The following is a 27,343-nucleotide window of genomic DNA, read 5'->3' as shown; positions in this document are numbered from 1 at the left end:
CGTTCCATCCGTCCATTTCGTTGCGCCGTAACCAGTTTAGGAATAATAATCAAACATTTTATTAGAGCCATAGTATGTGGCCAGAGAGTCAGTCGGGTCAGTTTGTTTTCTGGTTGGTCAGTTAATCACTCCGGTTGTTCACATAATGTATTTTTCTTTTTTTTGGGGGGGGTCCAATATTTGTTAGTTATTAATTCATCTGAGAGATTATATTACATGCTTTAGTGCTGCTGTTTTGTTTAGCGACAGAGTTGAAATGGGCTCACCTCTTGGATGTCCGTGTGTGAACATCAGTTGACAAAATTGTGGTGTTGTTTGTTCAAGTTTATATGACTCATGGATGAAATGAAATATGGTACAGTTTTTTGAATGTTTTTAATACATGTCATTTAGCAAATAATGGATAAGTCTTTTTATGGATTGATTTTTATTTTTAGGTATATGGGCTCGCCTATGCATATGGAAACAATTGCCAGCGCCACTTCTACGCTAGGCTTGCTACATCCTCGACGCATTTCCGTATACTCAAAGTGTAGTGTGTTAGGCTTTGGGAAAGCCAGCGTCGAAACCTTTTGGTTGTTAAACTTGTCGTCAATATTGAGCGAATGCCTGCAAGGGCCTGCGCAGCGAGTCCAAAAAAAAGGGGGGGGGGGGTTAGGGTTTGTCTTGTGTTTGTTTGCCCCACAGGTAGAGTTACAGTGTTGTGTGGCAGGTGAGCTTCAACTTCACACTAGCCACGCCCACTGCTCTACTTTGTGAGCGGGTGCAGTCACTCATAGCGCTAGTTGTGCTAATTTTTTTTCAACCGCACGTCTCAAGTGACACAATTACAACATGGTTAATTTTGATACACATTATGGCAATTTAAACAAAAAATTATCAGACATCCTCGCATCCAGTTTTGATGGAGACATACTCATAACTTCTGCGCGATGGTGTCTCTCAATGACAAACCCATATTTATGAGTTGTTCTTGTTCATTCTTTATGTAGCGACGTGCCTTCTCAACAAAGATCACAGTGCCAGCAAAGTGAAGAAACCATAAACGGGCTTAAAGCGGACTCGATTCAGATGATGGTTGGATGGATGAATTCAGTTTGTTTTAGTGCGCTTGCACAGTTTTGCCCTTTTGAACAGCGAAGCATAAACTGGGCCTTTCTGAGAATAATAATTAATCAAGCGCCACATTCCACCACCAAATTTATATTTCTCTTCAGGAATGTAAGCATGTAACTCCCAATTTCACAAACAAATTAAAAACAACGAATCTACTCCCCTAGTTTTTTTTTTTTGTTTGAAAATTCATGGATAAGGCTGCAAGTAGCGATGAAGCTGGCCATTTTTAGAAACGTTTATTTGAATAAACCAAATGGCAGCAACTTTTGAAAAGGAGCGTTACGTATTAAGCAGATGATTGACAAAGCTCAATCTTTTTTTTGCTCCAAACATCACAGTTTCAACTGGTGTAATTTTGGATTCAATCATGGCGATAATATTTTCCCACAACAAACTTTTACTTTATTGGTCAGCTTTAGATGGACGAATTTGTTGGTATCGTCTTTTGTCTTTTAATAACTTGACCCAATAGAATTGCTAAGACGGAAAGGCTGCCCGTTTGTTTACGGCATTTTTTTTCCATCATTCAATCGACTTTCCAGGGGTCTTAATAAGGGGTCTCTGAGATTCTTCCTTCAAAATACACAAAGAATTACAGCACGCCTACGATTTTCTTGTCACTGATTGGACTCAACCTTCGGGGTTCTGTTTCATGCAAATGCAGAGTACGGCTCCTATTGTCGGAGCTTGAACATTGTGACAAAGCGAGGGCTACTCCATGTTGCCAACCTATACAATCCAGTACATTTTTATTGACACAGCACTTTCACAATTAGCCACTTTGTTGCTATATTTAGCAACTTCTCTGACCCCCGCTAGCAACTCCTTTTCACAAAAGTGACTAGCAGCCATCTAGTGACTTTTTGTGGTGTCTTTTGTGACTACTGGAGACTTTGAGACTCTCTCCAGGGCAGATGTTCATCCCTTCTCTTCCAGACTGCAAACGAAATGGCACTTTGTAATTAGCTGTCGCCGGCTAATTTAACCATAGATTTCGGCCTTCTTTTGCTAAGCCTGCCTGACATGCAGTGTTTGATTGAAGTGAACGGTTTCCCACGGTCAGTCGCCAAGACCAGATGCTGAATGATCATCACTGGAAAGGGTTAAAAAAAAAAAGTGTTTAAGCAAATTTCCTCCTGTTCTCTAAGTTGTTATCAGTTGCTCTGTAGGGCACCTCAGCACACACTGCATTTATTCAAAGGCCCAGTGTCACACGCCTCTATGGAAAAGAGCCCAAGGAGCCTCCAACTGCCAGCAAAAAAAATCCACCTTCTACCGTCAGCGCCCTTATTCTTGTACCTTGTACCCGGCGTCCGTGCTCCATATAGGGCCGCCCGTCCTTGGACTTTGAGCCCCTCCTTCGTTGGGAGATTTGGCAAGAAGCGGTACATGTAGAATGTTATCAGTAAATCTTATTCAGAACAGCTGAAAAGAAAGTAAACATGGCGCTGTTGCCTTTGTGCGGTTGAACGCAGTGACCGTGCTGGTTAAAAAAAAAAAAAAAAAAAGTATAATCGCAAAAAAGCCTAGCGAGTTCATCCTGTTCATGAGTAGGTGCCCCCACCAAGCAAAGGTAATGCACTAGTGATAACGTTTTCTTATTTATTTCCTGAAATGATGCCTGTGTGTTCACATAGCTGCTGCAAATTCCCGCAGTAAGATAATTAGCTGATTAGTTCACTTTCAAGTTTCACACTGAATCTATCCATTTTCATTATACCGCTTATCTTCATTGGGGTCACGGTTGAGCTGGTGACTTTGGGCAGCAGGCCTTGTACACCCTGGAGAGGTTGCTGGCATATCGAACGACACAGAGACAAACAACCACGACTTGCATTCACACCCAAGGACAAGTTGAGTCTTTAATTAACCCTTCATACGTGTTTTTAAAAATGTGGGAGAAGCAAAGGAAACCCAAGAAGGAATTGGGGCGGGGGGAGTGCAATGCCCACACAAGAAGGCCGCAGCCCTCGATTTGATCCCAAACTTCTCGAACGTGAGAACCACTAGTACAGCGTGCTGACCCTTTCACCATTGCATTTCTGATAATTTGATGCATCGGAGGTGGAATGGTAGACTGGTATTTATTTGCCTCTCTCTTTCAGACAGAACTCACCAAGCAGGACATTGTGCGCTCACACAGCCAGTGCGGATTGCTGTAATAAGATAAACAGATTCTTTTAGCACAAAGGCGTGTGGGCAGCAAGTCTGGATGAGCCAACCTCACTAGTGGTTCGCACCCAAGTAGGAAGTGTCTGATCAACTAAAACCAAATAGATCGCAACAAGTAATTATCCATCCATCCATTTTCTTATCCGCTCATCCTTATGAGGGTCGCGGGTGAGCTGGAGCCTATCCCAGCTCTCTTCGGACAGTCGGTGTGGTTCACCCTGAACTGGGTACAACTCAGGAATATTGTTCCAAAAATCTAGCATGTATCCCTCATCTGCATGCGAGTAAAATATACGACCTCCCTCCCTCATTCAGTCTGATGGTAACTGAAAACAATTTACAACTGACCTGTCAATATTTTCTGGGCACATTTGAAGAAGATGGTGCCTGAGATTTCTTTTTTTTAAGATGGCCCACCACTTTGCGAAAATGCACATTACCTCCACCTACAGGACTGGAGTTAAACAGTAGCCACCTCTGATGACATTTTAGAACCAGGCTTTTCACACTTTATGTTCAGTGCCTTGGCAGAGGGCTTCTCTCTGATATGTGTGTTGTGAACAGTTATTGGTTGTCTTCCTCGCTGAACTCAATCACCGGATCTGCCGAGAGGATGTCTCCCAGAGCATGTGATCATTTATCAGCCTCCGGTCAGGAGCTACTTTGAGCCTCTTTGCACAGTGCGAGCGCAGAGCCAGCGAGAAAGCGCACACGGTCATGTGGTGGTTCTGGGCGATGGGGAGGAGCACAGAGCCGTACGCAAGAGGACGAGGAGAGATGCACTCGCCCAATCGTCTTGTGCAAAGGCACATATACAGCAGAGAGTCCTGGGAAATGTCTCAAAGCCATTGATAAGCGGGAGCGCCTCTCATAATGCTCCCTGTTGTTGGATGCTGACTGAAAGACGACGTTATTTACCGCATCGTCGCTACAACAAGAAGGCTCTCTCTATGTTTGAGGCCATTTTTACTTTTAAGCACGGGGACGCTTTTTACACTGTATTCCCGATAAAATGACATATCGCGTAGGGTCGGTGATTCAGACACTGGGTATACCACACTGAAAGAAAAAGTACTTTCAGTTGCACATGATTAAAATGTGTTAAACTAATACATGAAATCACATTGCAAACTTTTTTTTTTGTTCCATTGGCTGGAACAGATTAATGGCATTTCCATTCATTTCAGTGGGGAAAGATAACTTGGAACCAATTCAAACTTGTTTCTCAAAGAACAACTCGTTTCACAGTGTATGTTCCCTGGCGACTTATTTATTCCAATGAGTCTGCCTCCGTCAAAGTAGATGTTCTTTTATTATCTAGCAATGGCGTCGTCGCTGTGATCTGGGCTCACGTACACGCTGACGTGTGGCCACTCCACAATGTTGTGTGCATCCGTGTCTATGTGGCAAGGTTTTCGCTGCTACTTATTAGCTGTACCAAATCTTTCTCCTCTGTAATCTGGGTCTTGTGGTTCCATTTGTGGAAAAGGCGATTCTTATGTGTTGGTTCCACAGAGTTGTCTGTGTCCATGTTTATGTTTCGGCAGATTTTTCCACAATTGTCCTTTTAATTTTGCTTTCAACCCTCCTTTCACTTGACATTGTAATATACCACAAACAATGTTATTCCAAAAACGCGCCTTCCGCCATTTGTTGTTGACTCAATAAACACCCAGTGTACACTGTTTGGGAACTACACTATGTAGCTATGTCAGTATGGAGCTGATACCTAATTAATGCAGTCTCTCTAAACCCCTCTGTAATGATGTTGTCACAGAAGACACCGTCTATTTCCCCATCATGCCTCACTCACGGCGTTTCCCCCCCCATCTTCAGGAGTTCTTTGACCACGCAAAGAAGCTGTGGGACGACGAAGGGGTAAAGGCGTGCTTCGAGAGGTCCAACGAGTACCAACTGATCGACTGCGCACAATAGTGAGTTTGATACTTCTTTCTAGGTTCCACAGTTTGCAATATCTATTTTTTGAAAGCCCTGTGAACATCATCTGTTGTCTTATGTGTGGCGAAAAAGCCCCGCGTTATGCGCCGTTGCCGCGTCACATATGAATATGACAAGACTCGTGTTTGTTCTTGGTGGGGCAAGCAAGACAAGCGGCGGTCGAGCGTTTGTCCTCTGGAAAATTAGGTGTTAGTGTGTGTTTGTGTGCATGCATCTGTGTGTGATATTTGCAAAGTCTGAACTGGCCTACATAATATAAAAGACACCCATCCCCCATTTACTGTAAATACCCCTCATCAGATACCTCATAAGATACACCGGCAAAATCTAATACATTGCAATGTCGTATGCCTTACAATATCAAGACTGTGAAATAATTTGGTCATGGGCGGTTCTTGCCGTTCAGTGTCTGTGTCGTTCCAGGAAGCAATTTTCATATGTAGTAATGACAGTCCACTTGCATTGGGGGCCAAGTGGGCAGTGACCCACATGTTTCAGCAGGTGAGGAAAAGTCTTGCTGTGTATGGCAGTAGGCACTCTGTAAATGGGCTGGAGTGGAACAGTGTTAGTTCGTAAGTTAGTTCTCGAGTTAGTTCGAAGTGTTGTGAAGCTTGCTTGCAAAATGTAATTGTATTTTTGACAGTTGTTTTTAAATGCACACTAGCGGTACCTTAATTGGAACAGGAGGCCGGACGTGCAATGCGAGCAGTCAAAGTATCTTTGACTTTGTCGCGGGCAATGACTTTTACAGTGTGTAATAAAATCCATTGAACAATTATCTACTATGAATTGCTCAATCCCAGTGGGACAAAAGCATATCGTATGTGGGTCACAATGTTTTTTTTTTTTCTTAATTTTTTTGAAGGGCCCAGCACCTGCACAGACTGTTTTTTTCCCCCTTCAAACAGTTGTACAATCCCTGACGCTGTTTGGAAATGCTGATAATAAGTGAGGTGTGTGGCAAGGCCGCTGCTGATGTTTGGGTGGTTGTTGTAGTGCCCTCGCGTGACTGTCAAAAGAAGCCTTCTACTTGTCGTCTGGATTGACTTGTCGGTGAGCATGAGGACATGCGCACGCCAATTGTGTCCCCTCCCTATCCCAAAGGTTGGCTGCTTTTATCTGGTAGGGTTTGGTCAAAGGCACACTTAATCAGTGACTTACTTTTAGTGGATTTATGATGCAGGTCTTAGTGTCCAATTTGGATTTAATGCCTGTTTTTCAACATGTGTTTTCCAGTCTCATCGTGTTGGCATTTAAAGTGCATGCTCCCATGTCACAAATGAATGTGAGCAACTACACCAGTGTCACCATCAAGTGTACAATAACAATGTTAAACATTTCATCACGTTAGTGGTCCTGGACTAGTTCTTCACCCGTCATTGATTTGAATGAAGGTTGATGTCCGCTGATCAATTTAAGGGTTCCTGTGATTTAAATTGTATATTCTAGCATTTTTTTTCTCTTGACGCTGCTGCGACCCACATTCAAATTGTGCAGAAACTCTGAATTGTGTCACTTAAAGCATGTCATGTAAATCCAGCCTAGGTCTCAGGAGGCTTTTGTTCTTTTTCTTTATCTTTTTCTTCTTCTCCTTATTCTTATTATTGTGATCATCCTTCTTCTCAAACACACCGGATTCTTTGAATATAAATTTGACTGTTGGTCAAGTCCTGGCCTGAGAGCAGGAATGAGAGGAGGGGTCGGTCAGGTGGCGTTCACATGGCCTCACCAAGCTCCGCCATTAAAGCACATGGTTCCTCTTTCTGTGCTTTCAGGCATTCTATGTGCTCACAGGCCTCAACCAACGTAATCTTCCTCGAAAAAAAAACTTATAAGCTCCCTATTCCAAAAGAAATGACAAAACCGCATTTCCCTTGGAATTTAAAAGGAGATGGAATGTTCTTTCTTTTTACGATAATCGGCATTTTCAAGGGGAGATATGTGACTGCCATCGTTAAATGAATTCGAACTCACTTGGGTAAATTCTGAGTTACGAGGTAGTAATGGTTCAGTCGGTCAAAATTCTTCCCCAAAAATCATTTTCATGGAATAAACATTAGGAAGTGTTCAAAAATCACGTTATGTATACAATCGCTCATCAATCACCGTCATGCGGGTATTAATATCGGGCTGACTCCGTTTTGCCTGTTGCCTACACATTTTACGAATTCTACATCCGGACGAGCTAAAATTCGGTCAGAAATCCGCAGGATTTTCCATAAGCAATCGCTATTAAGAGAGAGGATAATCAATGAATAACACAAAAATATCATACAATGTAAAAAATAAAAATAAAAACGTTCTCACACAAGGAGAGACGATGATTTAAGGTGCCGTAATTCCGTATTTTCTGTTACAACGCTGAAAAAAGGTGTCTCCTTTGCAAAATGGCGGGGTGAGCAGCAGCTCATTTGCATGAGTCAAGATCCCGAAAAAAGGAGTGTCGAAAGTATGCTTTAGTCAAATTCCAATGATGTGGTAATGCAGAGGAAAGAGTTAGTTGCATCCATCGGAAAACATGGCATGTTAAATTGAGTCTATTGGTTTATATGTAGCAGAATAGCATCTCTATTGAGTCAGTGCATGTGTGTATAAATAGGAAAGCTTGAATATTAATCTTAGAAGGTAGCTGGATTAAGTTTCTGTTTCATTGCACCCCCCCCCCCCCCCCCCCCACACACACACACACACACAAACAAAATCTTAAAACCTCCGCATGCACATTTTTTCCAGAAGGCTTCAAGCTGGAACCAGAACCAGGACTCTGGACAGGAAATAAGCCCGAGCCAAAGAGGCGGTTCCTATTGACGCTTTTGGAATCAATCGATGGGCCCTGTGCGTTGCACATTTATATGTTTTAACAGCACAGATATGTGTCTGCCAGTTAATTGATCGCCAGTTATTTTCGGATGCTGCCGAACTGGTTCCATTGCAGGGAGCTTTGGATGAGTCAAAGGCACAGAAAGTGATCACAAGAAATATTAACAATGAAATAATACCAACAGTGTCGTGCCAGACTGCTTTGATGCAGTCATACTTTTTTATTTGTTTAGTTTCTTGGTTTATTTGCCGAGGACCATGTACAGAACAGATGAAATTTGACAATAGGATAAGATATCCTTTAGAGAGAGATGCTCTGTATCAGATTATAGCTTGATAGCTAACTTCCCCATCTCTCTCTGTGGCGGGTAAAAAAAGAAAATCAAGAATAGAAAAGTTAAGAGAGATTCGCAGCGGGGAAACTATCTGCTGGTGTCAGGCCGAAACCTTCGCTGTCACAATTTTCTAAATTTCATGGATGCTGGTTGGTTGAGAATCAGGAAATGGGAGGAGAGCGCGTGAGCGCGGATATCAATTAGTTGTTCGTTGTATAAATGCTGTTTCTGACAAGTGCTTGACATGTGTGAAAAACGTCTGGCACCTGTCAACTACTTTTCAGGTCCAGGACCATCGGACTCTATTATTGATATGATAGCTTTGAAATTCACGGCGCACATTCAATGGTGCCTTGAGATAAGAGTTTAAGTCGTTCCAGGAAGGGATCGCGTATATGCTCCGCTTCAGAAAAAACAAAGAAAAACTAATTGTGTGGCTTAGTACCAAATCCGCAGATCGGTGTTTGGAAGTTATCATTCTGAAACATGCTTTTAAAGTTTGGTTTTTTATAATGGTTCAGTGTGGAGAGTCCAGGACAGACAAACGCATCTGCGGCAGCGTCACAGGAAGTCAGGCCGTGTGACTGCCATCGTTAAATGGAAGTCAGCCTTGGACCAGGCTGCGGCTGGTTCTCTTCGTGCCGGTCACGGGACCCCGCCACCAGCCCCCGGGTGTGTAGAAGGGGGCGGGGGCACTGACACAGTCATCTGGGGCAGTAAAATGCTAAGAATGGCCGCCATTGTCAGCCAGGCCCCGGCCCCTGGAGGGTCCAGCGAAACAGAGCTTTGCAAACAGTCTCAATAAGGAGCCTCTTCTCTTCACAGAAGAGCCCGAGAGAGCGATGTATTTATATATGCTGCCCCCCCCCCACCGACAGCTTAAGTTGCTTTAGTTTAATGCTTTTTACAACATATACAGTATGTTTTAGCAAAGGTTGAGATTTTAGAGGCCGTTTGTGAATGTCAAAATTGATGATTTCAAGGAAATTCCTGCAAAATAATGTGATCATTCAGTTCATTTTCAGAAAAGTGCAAAAAAAATATTCAACTATTAGAAAAAACAAATATTAAATGAAAAATAGTAACATTTTTAATGCAAATATATTGTTTAAAATTTTTTATTTGTTTCAACTAGTCAATGATCGGGTCGATAAATATTTTCCATCCCGTTCTTGAAAAATAGGACATTATTTCAAATTGGAAGTTCAGAAAATGCACAAACGTGATTTGATTATGATTCAGTTACTGGTTTGGTCTATAACATGAAACAAATGCAGATGTTTGCAAATGTCTTATTTTGATTCAACACAAAGATAATCAATCTTCCTTCATGGAATACATGAGTAGGAAGGGTGTTGTCCCCCTGCCCCCACCCCTTCACCCCCTTTTTTGGTGGAAAACGCATGTGGCATGTCTTTCAACATTTTTAGAAGAAATGTTTTTTGTTGTTTGTTGTAGACTTTTTTTTTCTCCTCTTCAATGTTTTTCAGTGGGCGGCAATTAAACGCAGATTTTTGCTATTAGCGGGCTGGCCCCCCTGTCTTCCGCAAGTATTCAGGGTCCACTGCGGATTGGAAAGTAATATAAATTAGATGAAAAATAACTAGTACTAGAAACTATGAACAAAGATGAATACACAACTATTAGGGGAGTAAAAACAAACGGTGCAAAAAAGTAAATACAATTCTATTGGGTGGGGGGGAATACAAAAATGTTGACTCATTTTGACTGTTGAGTATCACAAACTGCATGGTCACGGCTCCTTCTCTTAAACTCTCGATACAAATAAATAAATAAACATTAAAAATAAAGTATCCCTCGAGGCAAACATGCTCATCTATTTCTGTCTCATCCGCAACTAGAAACTGTCAATTGCGGCAAAATCTTTTGATTAGTTACACTTTAGCGCCTGCTCTGGACATGTGTTGCTTTGAGTCACATTCTGCAAAAGGCCCCGCCTTTTCTTTGCTGCCTTTGGCTCACACCCTCCTCACTCAGATAGTAGATTGAAAGATCTTAAGTCGTAAATGTGTCGACACACATCCTAAAATTTGAACAGTTTTTCAAAGATCTCTAATAATCAAGATGATTTCCAGATGTCCTTAGCCGGAATCAGATGACACTGTTGTCAGCTGACTGATGCTGTATCAAAGGCGCATTATTTGTGTGCGTGCGTGTGTGCGTGTACGTGTGTTAATACCAACTCCACAACGTGATCTGCTGGAAGCTCAGTGATACTCCCATCGTCACAAACCACTGTCCTTAAGGTTGTTGCATCTCCCTGCGGGACTCCCACTCCCCTCCGCTCATTTGCGCTCTCTGGCTGACTCGTCTCTCCCATCGTGTTTGCAGGACATTGCATAATGCCGCTTGGTGGAATCTCTTCAGAATATTCTAGCCTGATTTGAAAGGAAACCCTGTGAACATTTCCCATCAAGATTATAGGGAGCTAAATGACTGCTATTTTAGAGGGAATGGCTAATGGGATTGTTTAGGGTTAGTCAAATCGCAAGGGTTAGAGCAGTGGTTCTTAACCTGGGTTGGATCGAACCCGTCTCAGGGGTTCGACGGAGCCTCTGCCGTGGAGGTTAAGACATACCCTACTCAACATGTCAATTAGTTTTGACACGCCTGCTTGGCCATCGCTGGCTGCAGATGATCACATTACATTGCTTGTCCAATCAGTGCTACAGGAAATTTAGTTCGCTCAGTCGTCAACGTGTGACTGTCGTGATAGTACGTCGTACAAAAAAAAAAAAACTTCTTGAAATTTTATTTACTTTTTTCTGTTTTTAATAAATGCTTTTTATGTATTGAATTTGTAAAAAGTCATATTTTTGTTTTTCACTAATAAAGGGTTCGGTGAACGTGCATATGAACTGGTTGGGTTCGGTACCTCTAACAAGGTTAAGAACCACTGGGTTAGAGGGTTAAAAACTATTTGGAAAAAATACTACTAGTATGTTACAAAATATTCAACAAAAATACATGCATATTCAATGAAAAGTACACAAATATTAGCGAGGTTTACACAAATGTTATTGTCGGAATATTAAAATATTAGGGAAAAAATCAAAAATATGAAAATTAGTTGAGAAACTACAAAAGCATTGGGAAATAATTCGTATTTTGCAAACAATGAAAAATGTAAATAAAATAATCCACAATTACTATGTGGGAATATATTAGACGAAACACACAAATACTTGACAAAATGCACACCAAAAAACTGGGAAGTTATTCAACATGTTGAATGAAAAGAACAAAAATGATCGCAGGATCAAAGGTAAAGTTGACTCCCATCCCGTGGAAATCCCGCTGGATTTCCCAAGAAATGTCAGTTTCTATTGCACATCCGTATTAGATACTTTATTCATCCTACAAAGAATCTCATAATATACTGTAAGTTTCTGTTTTTAAAAAAACTTTTATTTTTGCATAAACAATTTCCCTTTTAATGTAGTTTTAATGTTGTCATTTTCATTATTGTAATCACATTACGCCTGTGAAAGACCACGCACAGAAAGTCTAAGAAAATGCAAACCAAAAAAAAAAAAGAATAAGTTCAAATTCCAACTTGTGCAAACACTGAAACAGTTGACGTGTATCATGTCTCTCGCCGTACTTTATGGGTGTGTCTTGCTTTGAAGCATCGAAAGCCTCGGGCCACGCAACATGTCACAAGATTAGCCGCTGTGTGTAGCTCACGGGTCGTCATGGCAACGTGTCCATCTCGATTTGCTTGGTCACGTTTACATGACTTGTTCGTCATCCCATGCTAGTTTTAATTATGTGACTTGGCATTCATTCCATTGTTTTAGTCGTCATCTAGTTGTAGTCCTTATCTTTGTGCACAAGCTGTTAAGAAAAAAAACTTCAGAGAAAAAAACCCCTCAAATATTGGACAAGCCTCCCCTCCAAAATGACAATAGAAATTTGAAAATATTTGAAGAAACATACGATATTAGACAACGGTCGTACACATAATAGATATTGGAAAAGTAATACAAAACCATCGGAAGAAAATTGTTAGCCCAATATCATAAATGCTAAAGTCATATTTTAAATTACTGTCATAGTATCAATAAAAATAACCACTGCTAAAAAATTTGGGTATGGTCATCCGCAAAGACTGAATCGAGGATTTGTTGTATTTAAACTAAACTAATTGAACAAAAATATTGGGATTTTTTTGGGGGGGTTGCATAAAAATACACAAATATTACAAAAGAAATGCAAAACTGAAATACACCAAGAATGCGAACAATATCATGACAAAAAAAAAGATACTGCAATGGTACAATACAAAAATATTACAAAATTGTAATGCAAAGTACTTAAAAAATGCAAAACTCCAAAAAATTACATTTACAAAAAATATGGAATTTCTACAAAAGATATAGATAAGTATTAAAAACATACTAAAATGTGCACACACAGATATTAGAAAAGAAATACTTCAACCTTAGAAAGAAAATGCAAACACATAAGACAGAAGCTCCTCATTTGAAAATAAAATTTGAAAAATGTTAGGAAAAAAACAAAACAATGCTATTAAAAATACATAGATACTAGAAAAATATGAAAATAATACATAACTCATATGGATAATATATTAAAATATTCGACCAAACTACTAGCCTGTAAAAGGAAAAATCCCACGTAAAAATATGAAAATAATAGAAACGCAACCTTCGTGAGCATAAGCGGTGCGGATAATGGATGAATGCATGGACAGATAAAAACATACGCAAAGGATATTGACTTTGCCACTTTTCCTGTGACATCGACGTGACCTTTTTTCCATCCCTTGCTGGTTTCCTCCACCTCATCGTGAACACGAGCTGTCGTGGGGTTGAAAAACATTTATGTTAAAGCCAAAGGGAGCCAAGCTATAAATAGAACTTTATTTTGGGGTTAAATGTGCTTCCATTTTAAAGGACAGAGAGGAGGGAGTGAGGCATGTGGTGAATGGCGCGTTTTGGCGGTGTGTGTGCCAACGACACGCACACACACAATCACACACACTCACACACACAAACACACACGGTGCTTTTGACCGGGAGTTACAGCACAGACCGCTGGAGGACAGCAGCAGTGGCGCTGCTCGGAGAGATTGTGGAATGGTAGTCCATACCCCACCCCACCCCCGCACAGGCCCCCCGATCCACCCCCCACCTCTGCCACCCCCCTTCACCACTCCCCCCCCACCTCCTTCCCTCCTCCCCTTTAGAGCTTATGTAAACTAGCAGTGGAGCCAGGGCAAGCGGAGGCTATTTTTAGCAGCAGCAGCAGTACTGCAGAGCAGAAACTGGCAGCGGGTCACGTGTGCGCAGCCGAATCAAAGGGAGTATCCCGGCAATGCGCTGTAAACAAAGGGAAGGTCAGTAGCAGAAGGTGAGACACAAAACGCTTCTGTGTGAGTTTGATGTTTGATGGTGTGCGTATGCCCTCAACCATACCTGCTCAACTCCTCATTTTATGATGGTAAACACGTCGCAAGTGTAGGAATATCCTGTTGGAACATACTCTCAGTTGCAAATCCCTGCCCTCCCCATTTTGAGATGATCATCAAAGAATGGCTAGAAAATGCCAGAACAGGGGTCACCAATGTAGCCCCCAAGGATCACATGAGTGGCCCACAGGCCTATTAAATATTGCTCACCCATGATGGGGCATGATGCTTTTCTAAAAATGTTGTATTATTGATTCTTTTAAAATACAAACAATGGGATCAATTTATAGAAATAGTGTTGCATATAGTATTGGAATTTACAGTTTTCCTAATTTTTGTGAGAAATCATGAATGTGTCTTCACATAAATGATTGTCCTTCATTATTAATTAATAACTGCCATGAAAATATATTTTTAGAATTGATTATCCTTTCGATTATTCTGTTTTAATCGCAGTGCCCTCGGTTATGAGGCAGGTACTATTGTCGGCCAATTTTTGTGGTCGACTTAGCCTAGTTAGACAAATCTTTTTTTCCCAGCCCAAATAATAATATACAATAAAAATAATGATCCCATTTTTTATAAACGTAATTTAAAACTCGTTTGGATGGCACGTTATTTTTCTAACTTTCTAGGTTACATCATATGGGAGTTTTCGGGATAGGGATCAGGACTATGTGTTGAAACGATAGCATTTCCAGGCTTTAAATGGTGTGGATTAGATATCATCCAAAATTTGAATTTGGCACTTGCTTGGAGTTGAATCATGAAAAAGAAAAACCCAAAATGTGAATGAAATTTATTATAAAAGAAAGGAAGAAAAATAACCATGAATATGTGGATCCGCGGGTGGCGAACTGCAAATATACAGGGGTTATTGTAGTTTTAAGTTTGCCCAGCACACATGTGTCTTCACTGCGCAAACTGCATTGACTATATATGGAAACGCGCTGCCAGAAACACTCGGCTCACATTCAGTCTGACCGCAGCATACGAAAGCTTCTTCCGACTTGAATGGGAATCATTTGGACAAATTCCCTTGTCGGAGTTTGAATTCATCCAGTATGGGCTGCTTCAAGCCGAACGTTGGGTTTTTGACACTTCTTTTGAGCGTCGTGTTATGGTAGACCACCCAAGTGTTTGTCATGATAGACATGCCCTTTGACACTGGTGTCCGGGGCAGATATTATTTATTTATTTAAATTGAGGCGGGGGTAGACATGACTTTTGATGGGTCATGGTTAGACCTATAAAACACATTTTCACCAGGAGACTTAATTAAGTGTTGCCCATCTGTCTGGTAGAGGTCGTGCACACACTCCCGTGCCACGAGTGATTATGAGCGGTGGCGCGAGAAATATCCAATTTGAAATAAAATCTTGTTTTTCAGTAAATGGGGTGGTTGTTGGGTGGGAGTTGATTCATCGATTAAAAAATAAAAATCACCAGATGATTCAATTATTAAAATAATCACTAGTTGCAGCCCTACTAACAAATATATCTTTTTTCATCTATCTATTCCATTGACATAGGGTGACAGGTTGAACAATTGAATTTGCTTAAATTCCGAGGGGGTTTTCAACGCCACACAAATCACAATTTACTGTTTTTAAAAGATGTCATTTGCTCTAAAACTTATAACCTAGCGCAAATGGAACATTACAGCGTGTTCCAAATTGTGCAAATTGTGTTTTCCTCTGATATTAACCACACCAATAAATAGATTTTCACGCGGGTGTACACACTTGCCAAATAGTCTACTTTGGTCATGTTTATAGCGATTTATTTGTCGAAAGAAGAATGATAAACACTGATTCCGAGAAATTAAGCATATCACCATAGTGCCTACCACCCATTGAGATGTTATTGTGCTTGCTGTTAGCATCGTCCAGCCGGCCACACCCGGCCGAGTGCAAAAACAAACAAATAAATAAATAAAAGAGTAAAAAGGTCGTACTTTCCGTTCAGACTTCTTGAGTCAACTCAACTTTAACCTCGTGCAGAATGTGGTCCGAGCAGGTCACAACGGGCTATTTATGGAAAGCTTTTATATCTTCTCAGTCTCTGGGGTTGTTTGCATAGACGGCTTGAGCCGAGTGCGCGGGAGGGTGGGGGCTACTAACCAATGTGAACACTTAAGTTTCAGTTATGTATTAACGCTCGTCAAGTTGGATTTCGGAGAAGTCTCCCGGTTGGTCACATGGTGATTGTACAAGTTCCAAGACGCTCGGGTGAATTTCTGGTGCATTGGAAATTCAGCCATCTAAACTCATAACCCAAAGGGCTAGCTTTGTTGTTAGCATTAGCGATCCGAGTGCACAGGCAGCTGAAATGTGATCTTCTAGTTGAGTTCTGACAGTCGGCCGTTGGAAACGCACACTCGTGACACCTACACGGCTTGAGTGGAACGACATTAACAAAGTGTGGGCAGTCGAGTCAACCAACCGTGCAGTGTGCACGTTAATTGTTGGATTCCACATTCAGTTAAGCTGCGCTCCATCCAGTTAAATTGTTGCGGTGTCACTTCATTATTCCACCGCCGTTATCCCGTTAATCACTCGCACATCAAATCACCTCTTTGCCTTGTCCACATGATCAGCTGGGATTAACCGGAAGCTACTTTTAATCATTTGTATCATCATTCTAATGAAATGAAATATTTTGTAAGCATTTATGAGCTAATCCTCTATTTGTATGATGTATATTTTCATCAACACAGCTACTTGTAACAGCGGGTGTTACCGTGGGCCGGGCCTGTCTCACGGGACCCTTGTTAACTGCTCCATGACAGGCAACATCCTTATCAATTATCCCCCTCGCTTCAGCTCTCAACTTGCATAACCCCTCGCGTGTTGGATTTATCGCGAGTGACACGTCGGCTGTCCCAGTCTGTCGGCATGGGGCCGCTGCATCGTACGCGCCCACCTGCGTCCCTCTTCCACGCGGCAAAAGACAACACTAGTTAAACAAATATTCTATTAGAGTTATTTTTGTAGTTTTAAACTTTAAAATGGGTCAAAAATAGACCTTAATTGTGGAAAATATATTGTGCCTTCATGATACACGAAAATAAATCAAACATAAATGAACACAATAGATTTGCTTCAAAAATAAATATTTATCATCAGTTGTTAAACTGTTTGGGGAAACCCTGTCATAAAATGGTTAGATGCGTCCCGGCCATAGTTTAATATGGTTGGTAAAAATTCTTCAGACACATTGCAAAACGTCGCAGTGCCGCCGCTGAGCCTCTGAACACTTTTGCTAACCAAAACACATGCCTGTGCTTTTAACAGTCTCACATGTGGAGGATTACCACATCTTCCTTATATTCAGTTTCGCTTGACATGCATTGTTCTATACCATTCATATTGCTTGAAATTGTTCTCAAAATTTTTTGACGACTTTATGAAGATATTACCCATTATACAGTATGCTCTTAACATGACATTCAATTACCCTCTCCTTGAATATTGTGGGTCAATTTGACCCGTTTTTAAGTGTCATTTTGCACCCAAAAAGAATGCTACCAATTGCTGACGTGCCTCCACCATAAATCAGCATAAGTCACATTGACCCTTGAACATTTTTCCTGGACCAAAGAACCAAGCATAGCGGTTGATTTGCACCGTATAGTTCATATCTGACTTAGTTGCTGATTTAAAATGATCGGTCCTGCTTAGTTCCCGCCTGCGAACGGCAGGATGCAATCGAAGTGGTCCGGCGAGAAGATAGAGAAAGGTGAGTGGTATGGACCGACTGGGGTTGCCATGGGAACCCAGCTGCTGAAAGCAGGCAGCCTCAGTGTGTTGGTGCTGCTTTGGCGGCGTGACAGTAACTATGCCTCCCGCAGGCCATCGGGCGCAATAGCACCCACTCCTGAGAATCCTCACTCTTAGACAGAACCAAAACAAGAGATGTACTGCATGTATTTTGGACATTGGTCGTGTCTCTGTCTTATTCAACAACTGGACACTCACCAATCAGATTATATTCTGGCATGCCAAAAATTGAACTGCCTGATTGCATGAAAATCTGAATTTCTCGCATCTTCAGTTTCAACAAGAGATTGTGGACAATGATCCAATTCACTTCTGATGTGCCGGAAATTCAACCAATGGGTCACGTTGCAAATGGCTACATTTTTGGCATGATTTCCGCATGTTTTTCCTTCAGTGTGCAAACTGGGCGATCAGCCGTCGAAACTCGTGTTAGTTCCAGAGAGTGTTGTTAGGGTTGGTTTTAGCATAAGCCTTACAAGTCCATTAGCGGCTATACCAGCTAAAGTGTTAGTCACTGCTTGTTCCTGACTTTCGATTTCTGGCAGAGAGAGAAAAACCTCAGTGTCGACAGGTCGCCACTCAACATCCAAACAAAACGGACTATCGAAGCCGCCGTATCAAAACCCTCACCCGATGGTTTTGGCGGTGCTAATTTTACATACAGCGATGGTTGAAAGGGGGTACTTGATTTTATTTTAGTTACAATATTTATATGTTTATGTTTTGTTTTGTTCTACACAATTCTGTTTGCCTCCATTTTAAGAGGGACATTGAGCAGCGACATGCTACTAGCATGTACTACCTCTCAGCATGGCCACAAGAAAGGCCGAAACACGGCCGCCTTGACATAGAACAGCCACTTTTTGTTTACACCAGATTTGGTTTGACTTTCAGGAGTGTCTCCGTTCTGCTGTTCCTATATTTAGGACGGGTCCACAGAGCCGCTGATTGATTGGTCTCATTCGGCGATCCATCTTGTCCGTACGGCGTTCTTGTTCCTGTTTGGATGGATAGCCTGAGATCTTTCTGCTGGCTGACCGACAAGACACTGGGATGACTGTAGATTACTTTCCCATAGTTGACATTATCTTATCTCTAATCTAGCATATTGACGTAATATTTTAGGCTCGATATATCTTTTATATAGTTACTTCACATTTCATCGTCTATGCTTTTGCTCTAGTTATGGATTCACCACCGATGTTTTATTTTTTCGTTAACTGTGAATTGCCTTTTGGTGCGTGGGAGGGCACAGAGGTGTACGTCGTCATATATATTGCACATGCGGTGGTGTATTTCAATTTGCGATAGACAGATATGTATTTTTCACGGCCGATACCGAGCCAACCATCAACTTCTTTCCGCTTCTATGGATAAACTTACAGATAGATACATCAACACTGCAGTAGGTGCAAAAAAAAAAAAAAAAAAATCTGACTTGTCACTTAACTCATTCACTCCCAAAGACGTCTTTAAACGTCTTTTGAGGTTTGGTCCAGAATTGGCTGGTACTGAATGAGTTAATTTAGTAAACAGCATACTTCCTGGTTTGTGAACTTAAATGGTACATCAACACTATGAGGGCCTAAATGGTGCAGCGAAATCAACAGTAGAAAAAAGTCTGAATGATGTCGCCTGAAGCAGCTAGCCTTAGTTGAGTCGGCTACTTCTTGGTTCATGAAAGATAATGTGAACGTACAAGTTCCATAAGCGCCACAGTAGGATCACAGTCACCCGGATTAATTTCTGCTCTGCCAAAAAGTCAACTGACATGTTGTGCGATAATCATTTAAATTTGGAGCATTTCGCTCATTTCAAATGAATCAAAGCTAGAAGGTTTGGTGACTTTTTCTGGCACCGGGCAAAATAGACGATCAGCTTTTTAATCTGGTGTTGCAAAGGGCATTGTTGGCTTTGTTTTTAGTTTTAGCAGTCCAAAAATGCAAGGGAAGTTCCTAAACCAAAAAACTGAATCCAAAGATGCCCAAAGCCTTCTGCCTTGCGCCGCAAATGATTGGTGGAACGGACAACTACCTTTTGGGGGGGGGGGGGGGGGGGGAGACATGTTTACAGCCGACAGTAATGTTTGTTGTCTCAATACAATCAATGCTTACAATGAAAGTCATTGTGAAAATATGGTTATCAGTACTTTTTTTCCCCCTCGAATTAAACCTTTTTTTTAGAACGCTTGAATGGGTACATTTGCGAATACTGTATTTTGATACAGATGTTTTAATATATTTTTTTTTAAGGGTTTAAGCATTGGTTCCTGTTATAATAGATATACACAACAAGAAGGAAGCGCTCTTCCTGTCCGTGTGATGATGCTGCTGGCGCGTGCGGCCCTCACCAGCGGGTCGCACACAGGCTGGAGTTAAAAAGTACATAATGCTGCCAGCCCGGGCAGTTCAAAATATGGAAACTATTGATCGGGCCTGCGGACCGCGCTGCTAATTAAAGATGTCGTACTATTTGTAAAAAGTCAAGCCAATTATCAAATGAACACATGAGTGTTACAGTGGTTGGATTTGTTTCTAGTGGCGATCACTGTATTTGTTGAGTACAAGTGCCTTGTTTTACCGTGATCCAAGACGCAAGACCCTGAGGCATCCCCCTCCCCCCTCCCTTTTTGGGGGGTGGGGGGGACTCGATGGGTGGCAACATGTGACCTGGACCGCATGGGGCCCCGAGGCGGCCACCGCATCAAACGTCCCTGTCTGTATTTTGCCATCTCTCATACTCTGTACTCTGTAGAGAAAAACACAGCGAGGGATTCAATTGTCTCATTTATAAACACCGACAAGCAAATATGATCCTGTACAGTATATAATTGGAAAGTCAATGATTAATTCTACAGAGGAAACCTTTTACGACACACATAACAGCACTTGCTGGCGTTCAACTTGTTATTCCACACCCAAAGTTAATTCATATATTGCAAACCACCAAGGTGTTTAATGTAATGTTTTGACTGGATCTGAATCCTTGACCTGCATTGCCTTTTTCTGGTTGCTGTACGTCTCCGCCATACTAACTACACCGGTGGTGTCACATGACAGTCACAAAGCACTCTGTAATTATACCATTGTTCAACCGTGCAGGGAAAAGGCAGACTAAAATACTCTCATGCTGATGCCTCAGTGCGCCAACCACAATAATACAGGAACATACTACGGGGAAACGGTCCCGAGCGGATCGACTCGATCAAAGACTTCCATCCATGATTATGCATGGCGTTTATAAATCTCGCAAGACTCCAGCTCAGCCACGATGAACTCAATAAGTGTTTTTTTAAAGAGAAAAAAATTTAAGTGCCGAGCACACTACAACAACACTATATAAATGATAAAATATGACATGCGCTATTTCATAGATTATGTCGACGCGCGAAAAGTGCTCCTACCACAGCTTGAGACAGACTTGTGATCAATATTGGATAAAAATAGACCTTTTGTTTACACTGGAAAAGTCTGGAGTTCAGCTCATGGAAATTGGTAGCCAAAACGAAAATGTTACATCTATAGTTTTGTTCAGTGTACATTTAATTGAAGAAAAACTGATTTATAAATTGGATGTATTCTTAAAAAAAAAAAAAACCTAAACTAAAACGACAGCACATTTGTGTACACATATGTTAACATATATTTAATGGATTTTTTTTAAATCATAATTTGGAGGTTTCTGTAGGATGATGAAGTGAGCAAGTACAAACATTTAAAAAGTCATATATATATGTAAAGATGCAATAAGTACTGTAACGCTCAATGATGTAGCTCTTGTGCTGGCGAATTAAGTGTCCACTGATATCGCTGCTTTGGGTTGCTGCTCTGTTTATAATTGTTCTAATATTATAATGAGAGTTGAATGTTCCGAACTGTAATTGTATTGTCTGAGTCTTGCCTTATGGTCACCAAACCGGGTTGGGTCCTGCCTTGTGTCCTGAGCTAGGATGTTGATGCTACATCCGATGCTATCTCTCTCTCTCTCTCTCTCTCTCTCTCTCACTCTCACACACACACACACACACACACTCTGTCTGCCTTATGTAATCTTTCCAGCTAGGGGGAAGTTGAGACCAAAAATAGCTCCGGCTGAGCAGACCTGCCCCCTTGTGGACACAACCCACCTCTGCACCCCCTCCCCTCTGTCAGCTATCGCGGCTTGGAGCCCAAATGCATGACTGTAAAAAAAAACAGGACCGAGAGGACTTGGTCGTTTTTTTTTAACAATAAGTGGATGGTATTGACTGCAAAGATGCCATAAATGCTGCCATGAAAGACTTTTCGGTGTGCCACATTGTCTTTGAGGTTTCCAAAACTTTCATTGAGAGGAAAATTGTTTTTAAGCTTTCTTCATGTTTCCGACAACTCGTACGGCAGGCTCATGGACAATGTTCAATTGTTTTAAAAGCTTACGCAAATGTGGACCTTAGGCACAAGCCTATTTTGTTTCTGATGATATATATATTTTTTTCAGGTCTATATTATCCTCGGAGGTAACAAAAAGCGGTCATGTTGGACTCATTGAAGACATAATTTTGTCTTTAATGTTTATAAAGACATAAACGCTAAGCGCTTTGTTGCAGGTGCAGCTGTTGTGAAAGCACTCAATCAATAAAGGGTCGTTTTAAGTTAAATTACTTTGATATTTACGTAAACCTGTATGGTATGCTTGTTGAATACATTTGCAATGGATGTGTACAAAAACAGGTCAGTTTGATAAAAGCCCACGTTGTGTTCGATGCAGAAGACGGTTAACTGTTAAAAAAAAAAAGATATATGGATAGATGGGGGCGGCCCGGTAGTCCAGTGGTTAGCACGTCGGCTTCACAGTGCAGAGGTACCGGGTTCGATTCCAGCTCCGGCCTCCCTGTGTGGAGTTTGCATGTTCTCCCCGGGCCTGCGTGGGTTTTCTCCGGGGGCTCCGGTTTCCTCCCACATTCCAAAAACATGCATGTCAGGCTGATTGGACGCTCTAAATTGTCCCTAGGTGTGAGTGTGGGCGTGGATGGTTGTTCGTCTCTGTGTGCCCTGCGATTGGCTGGCAACTGATTCAGGGTGTCCCCCGCCTACTGCCCGGAGATGGCTGGGATAGGCTCCAGCACCCCCGCGACCCTAGTGAGGATCGAGCGGTTCGGAAAATGGATGGATGGATGGATGGATAGATGGGCTGGGGTTGTGTCACATTATTTTAAGGTCATGCTTATAGAAGACGATAAATTGTCTTTGATTGCCTGTAACTTTTCTTTGATGTTGAACCAAACACCTTCACTTCAGATCATTAATATTTGCAAAACGTGTGTTATTTGCTTTGATAACTGTGTGTGTTCTTTGTGCAGTTTCCTCGACAGAATCGACTCTGTAAGACAGAGCGACTACACACCAACAGACCAGGTAAGTCCTCCCCCCTGTCTCAAATTTGTTCTTGAACTTGCCTATTTTCTCGCCGTCGAGGCATCTTTATTCATCGTGTGTTTTTCAGGACCTGCTGCGATGCCGAGTGTTAACTTCAGGGATTTTTGAGACGAGGTTCCAAGTAGACAAAGTCAACTTTCAGTAAGTCCGGGGAATTAAGAAAAATAGATTGTCATTCCTCTTTAGATTTTTAAATAATACGTAATTATTTAACCTCACAAATAAATAAAATGTCACATGCCAAAATGAGTCTGAAATTACAAGTAAAGAAATAACAAATTAACATAATCCTAACTATTTACATAATGAGAGTGGGAGAAAATAGTTATTTTGGATTTTACTAAATGTAATAAATAAGCATACAGTGAATGCGCATTTTGCTGCATGTGTGTTGTGACGTGTGCGAGCACAAGATGGGGGCAGTGAGTTCCTCACGGTGTTTTGTGTCCCGTGCTCACAGCATGTTCGATGTTGGCGGCCAGCGGGACGAAAGGAGAAAATGGATCCAGTGCTTTAACGGTCAGATGCAACGATTGTTACTTCTGGGTTCTTTTGTGTTCGCCCCCACCCCTTTGTACCGGCTCACGCTGTTGCCTCGTGCACTCGCTTTCTTCCCGTCCGTCTCAGACGTCACGGCCATCATCTTCGTCGTGGCGAGCAGCAGCTACAACATGGTAATAAGGGAAGACAACAACACCAACCGGCTACGGGAAGCCCTGGATCTCTTCCGCAGTATTTGGAACAATAGGCGAGTCCCGTTTTGATCCCGTTTCCCCGAATCAACTTGATCTCAAAGCAAACAAATCACACGAGGCGTTGGCTCGCTTTTGCAGGTGGTTACGCACCATCTCGGTCATCTTGTTTCTAAACAAGCAGGACATGCTTGCCGAGAAGGTATTAGCTGGAAAATCGAAAATTGAAGACTACTTCCCCGAATACGCTCGCTACACCATACCAAATGAAGGTGGGGTTTCTCTCACACACGCACAAAACATTCTGGCGATCATTTTACATGTTTTGTTAACAGTCCATCTGCCCTTGTTCCAGCAACTCCTGAGCCCGGCGAGGACCCAAGAGTGACAAGAGCGAAGTTCTTCATCCGAGACGAGTTTCTTGTAAGTAGCAAAAGACCACGTGAATACAGTTATAGTAATTGAGACCAAATAGCAAAAACCCACCAATAATTGACATCCGTAAAAGAGAGGTCTAATGGTGTATAGATGCCACAAGATGGTGGCAAAGCGCTTAAAACTAAGAGAATCATAAAGCATCAACACCATGCTTCTAGAATGTACACAATCATGACCACACATTACATCAATGGCTCTTCTATGTAGTAGGTTAAACACAATTTAATTGTGAGCAAAATATATACCGAAAATCCATGTCTGATCGATGTCACCACCACGTAATAAAGTGTAGACTTCTCAACTTTTTTCTGATATGTCTCTTTTGATCTGAAACCCAAAGGAATTGACCTTTCAATTACTTTTATTGGAGGTGCCTGTATGTTCTTATTCTGCCCCCTGGTGGCCAGATATTGTGTGTGTTAAGTGTCAAGAAGTGACGCGTGTCTCTGTTGATTCTCTGCGGCCCCGTAGCGGATCAGCACGGCGAGCGGCGATGGTCGCCACTACTGCTACCCGCACTTCACCTGCGCTGTGGACACGGAGAACATCCGGCGGGTGTTCAACGACTGCCGGGACATCATCCAGAGAATGCACCTGCGGCAGTACGAACTCTTGTGATGAGACCTGACGCCTTGTCCCGAGGGCCATCAAGTACTACTGAAGTGTGTCAAATCCTCCTCTTATTCTTTCACGTTTTGGATTCCTCCACGAGGAGAATATTAGATTGATTCCTTTGATGATTTTTTTCAAGTTTTTTTTTTTTCTCCTCATTCCACTAAGCTTCGGGCTACCTCCTTTTCTTTGCCCTTCTCTCTTTCGGATACATGAAGACACCTACAGGACCTCAGTGTAGTGTGTGTGTGTGTGTGTGTGTGTGTGTGTGTGTGTGTGTGTGTGTGTGTGTGTGTGTGTGTGTGTGTGTGTGTGTGTGTGTGTGAACGTGTGTGTGCTTGTTGGCCCCCTCCTCCATGCGAATGAAGAGATAAATGCACTTTGCATTAGGTTCCCCCAGCCCCTCCCCATCTTTTTATTTATTTTTTTGTTTCTCGATGATGATTTGGATTACTCTCCCCCAGGAGGAACACACAATGTAGCATCAATGCGATATTTATTAACCCCCGTCACCACTTTTTTTTGGGGGGGGGGTGATTAAAACAAAACAAAAAACACTTTGCGGACCGAGAGAAAAGCTGAGACTGGGGTGCACGATGACAAAAAAGTACAGCAAGCCGGAAGGATCTCCCCCCCCAACCCTAAAGGAGCTGCTGCTGCTGCGTGCACTTTAGCCCCGCCGCCGCCACCACAGACTCGGACCCTCATAACACCAGACACACATGCACACACACACACGCACACACAACACATTCTCCTACCTGCAGGAAGGGGAGATAAAAATGTATTCTTTTTTTTCTTTTTTTTTCTTGTACACTGTGCAAGGTGGAATTCTCCTGTACAGACTGTAAAGTGTAATATTATTTTGTACAAGTTCAATTGAAAAGAGAAGCAAATCTACTTGTAGATCTTTGTGCCTTGATTATGGCTGTACCTGTAAAAAAAAAAAAAAAAAGAAAGAAAAAAATGACAAAAAAAACCTAAACCGAGCTCAGATGTAAGTAATGTTTTTTTTTCGACCGCGCTGTACAGCTTGATGTCAACAACACTTTTTTTGTTTGTTTGTTTGTTTGTTTTGTCAGCAGCAAAACAAGGAGACTACGTGAAAGAGGGGTGGTTGGGGGGGGGACATTCTCTGTAGAGTTTAGTTTTTTTCTGGTTTATAGAAAATATAAATAAACGGCTGTTTATTGAAAAATAACAAAAATAAACATTCTAGGGAAAGAATCCTAAAAATATACATTATGCAAATTAACCACTTACCTGCAGTGAGGACCACATGTTGCAGCACCATTGCCTTTTTTTTTCCTTTTTTTGGGGGGGGAGATTTTTATTCTGCCCTCCTGTTTAATTGTATTATTATTGTTACTGAGAATTTCACAGCTTTAAAACACACATTGGAAATCCATTGAAAGTGTCCAAATTGCAACCTGGTGTTGTTTTCATAGGAACCAACATCATTTTAGTTTATTTTCTTAGTTTTTTTTTGTTTTTGTTTTTGTTTTTTCTTCCCAAGTGTGTGCGAGATCTTGTGTATATAGACTCACACATGCATTGTGTGTGCGCGCGCGTGTATGAATGTGCGGGCAAAGAATTTTATAATTGTATGTACATGTAAATTTATAGGTCTATATAAATATATATGTACACTTATACATGTTTAATTATGTGTGTGCCTAGGTGTACATACCTATGTATGTATACGCTAAATATGTATACATACACACATAGGAAAGCATGTCTAGAATGGAGACGAACAAATGAGCGTGTGCAATATTGGTCATGTTTGGGGGGCCGGCATGGGGGGGGGGTAGTCCTATGGGAGCCATATGCGATATAGACACAGGCACGATGAATGTGAGCAACACCCAACAAGATGAGCTCTTCTCCTTGTACAAAAAAAAAAGTCAGCATCAGCCTTTTCTTCTGCGACACTACAAACACACACACACACACACACACACACAGTCGACTTGGACTGCAGGGGCCGAAACCGCGCTCGAGCCTGGGAGGATGTTGAAATGACATTTTTATTTTTCTTTAAATAAAGAGGCACATTAGAGGAGTTCTCTTTTTTGGGGGGGTGGGGCTTTCTTGACAACACGTGACCTGAATCCATACTTGGTTGTTTTTCAACATTTGTCCACTGCACATGCAAGAGGCTACATTGTTTTGGGGGGAACACGAGGACACAAAATTGTCTATGATGTACACAAAAACACATTAGGTTCCGAGAAAATTGAGACAGCACTTGATTATGTTCCTAGACACTCAATTCTCTCTGGTGTTTATAAAACCTGTTATGCTTTGATAATTAGAAGATCTTTGTTCCTTGAAGATACAAAATTGTCCTAACCTTGAAAACAGTAAATTTTCCTTTGAAGTACAGAAATACATTATGTTCCGTGAAGCCACGTGAGGTTCACAAATTTTTGATTTGATCCCTGAAGACAAAAAAGTTTACTTTGAAGAAACTAAGATGTCTTTTGATTAGATTAATTCGCGATCCTAAATTGTCATGGATCTATACAAAAACAAAAGGTTCCTT

At 41.6% G+C, this 27,343-nt stretch overlaps 1 protein-coding gene across 2 annotated transcripts in view; it reads left to right on the top strand.

Moving 5' to 3' along the window:
- LOC147194809 (guanine nucleotide-binding protein G(olf) subunit alpha) overlaps positions 1 to 26,857 on the top strand; it is a 43,501-nt gene extending 16,644 nt beyond the window's left edge. For both annotated transcript variants that reach the window (XM_086128352.1, XM_086128353.1), the window contains exons 5-12: positions 5,125 to 5,222; positions 22,978 to 23,032; positions 23,121 to 23,194; positions 23,514 to 23,572; positions 23,681 to 23,801; positions 23,887 to 24,017; positions 24,101 to 24,168; positions 24,655 to 26,857. In XM_086128352.1, the coding sequence (XP_085984478.1) occupies positions 5,125 to 5,222; positions 22,978 to 23,032; positions 23,121 to 23,194; positions 23,514 to 23,572; positions 23,681 to 23,801; positions 23,887 to 24,017; positions 24,101 to 24,168; positions 24,655 to 24,801 (753 nt within the window). In that variant the 3' untranslated portion in view covers positions 24,802 to 26,857. The remainder of the gene's footprint in view (positions 1 to 5,124; positions 5,223 to 22,977; positions 23,033 to 23,120; positions 23,195 to 23,513; positions 23,573 to 23,680; positions 23,802 to 23,886; positions 24,018 to 24,100; positions 24,169 to 24,654) is intronic.
- Positions 26,858 to 27,343: the final 486 nt, after the last annotated feature.

This window comes from Hippocampus guttulatus, chromosome 14 (assembly GCF_054856545.1).
Source record: "Hippocampus guttulatus isolate MCC_2025c chromosome 14, RoL_Hgut_1.0, whole genome shotgun sequence".
NCBI lineage: Eukaryota > Metazoa > Chordata > Actinopteri > Syngnathiformes > Syngnathidae > Hippocampus > Hippocampus guttulatus.
Note: the sequence above shows the minus strand (reverse complement) of the source record. Positions and strands in the feature narration are given on the sequence as shown.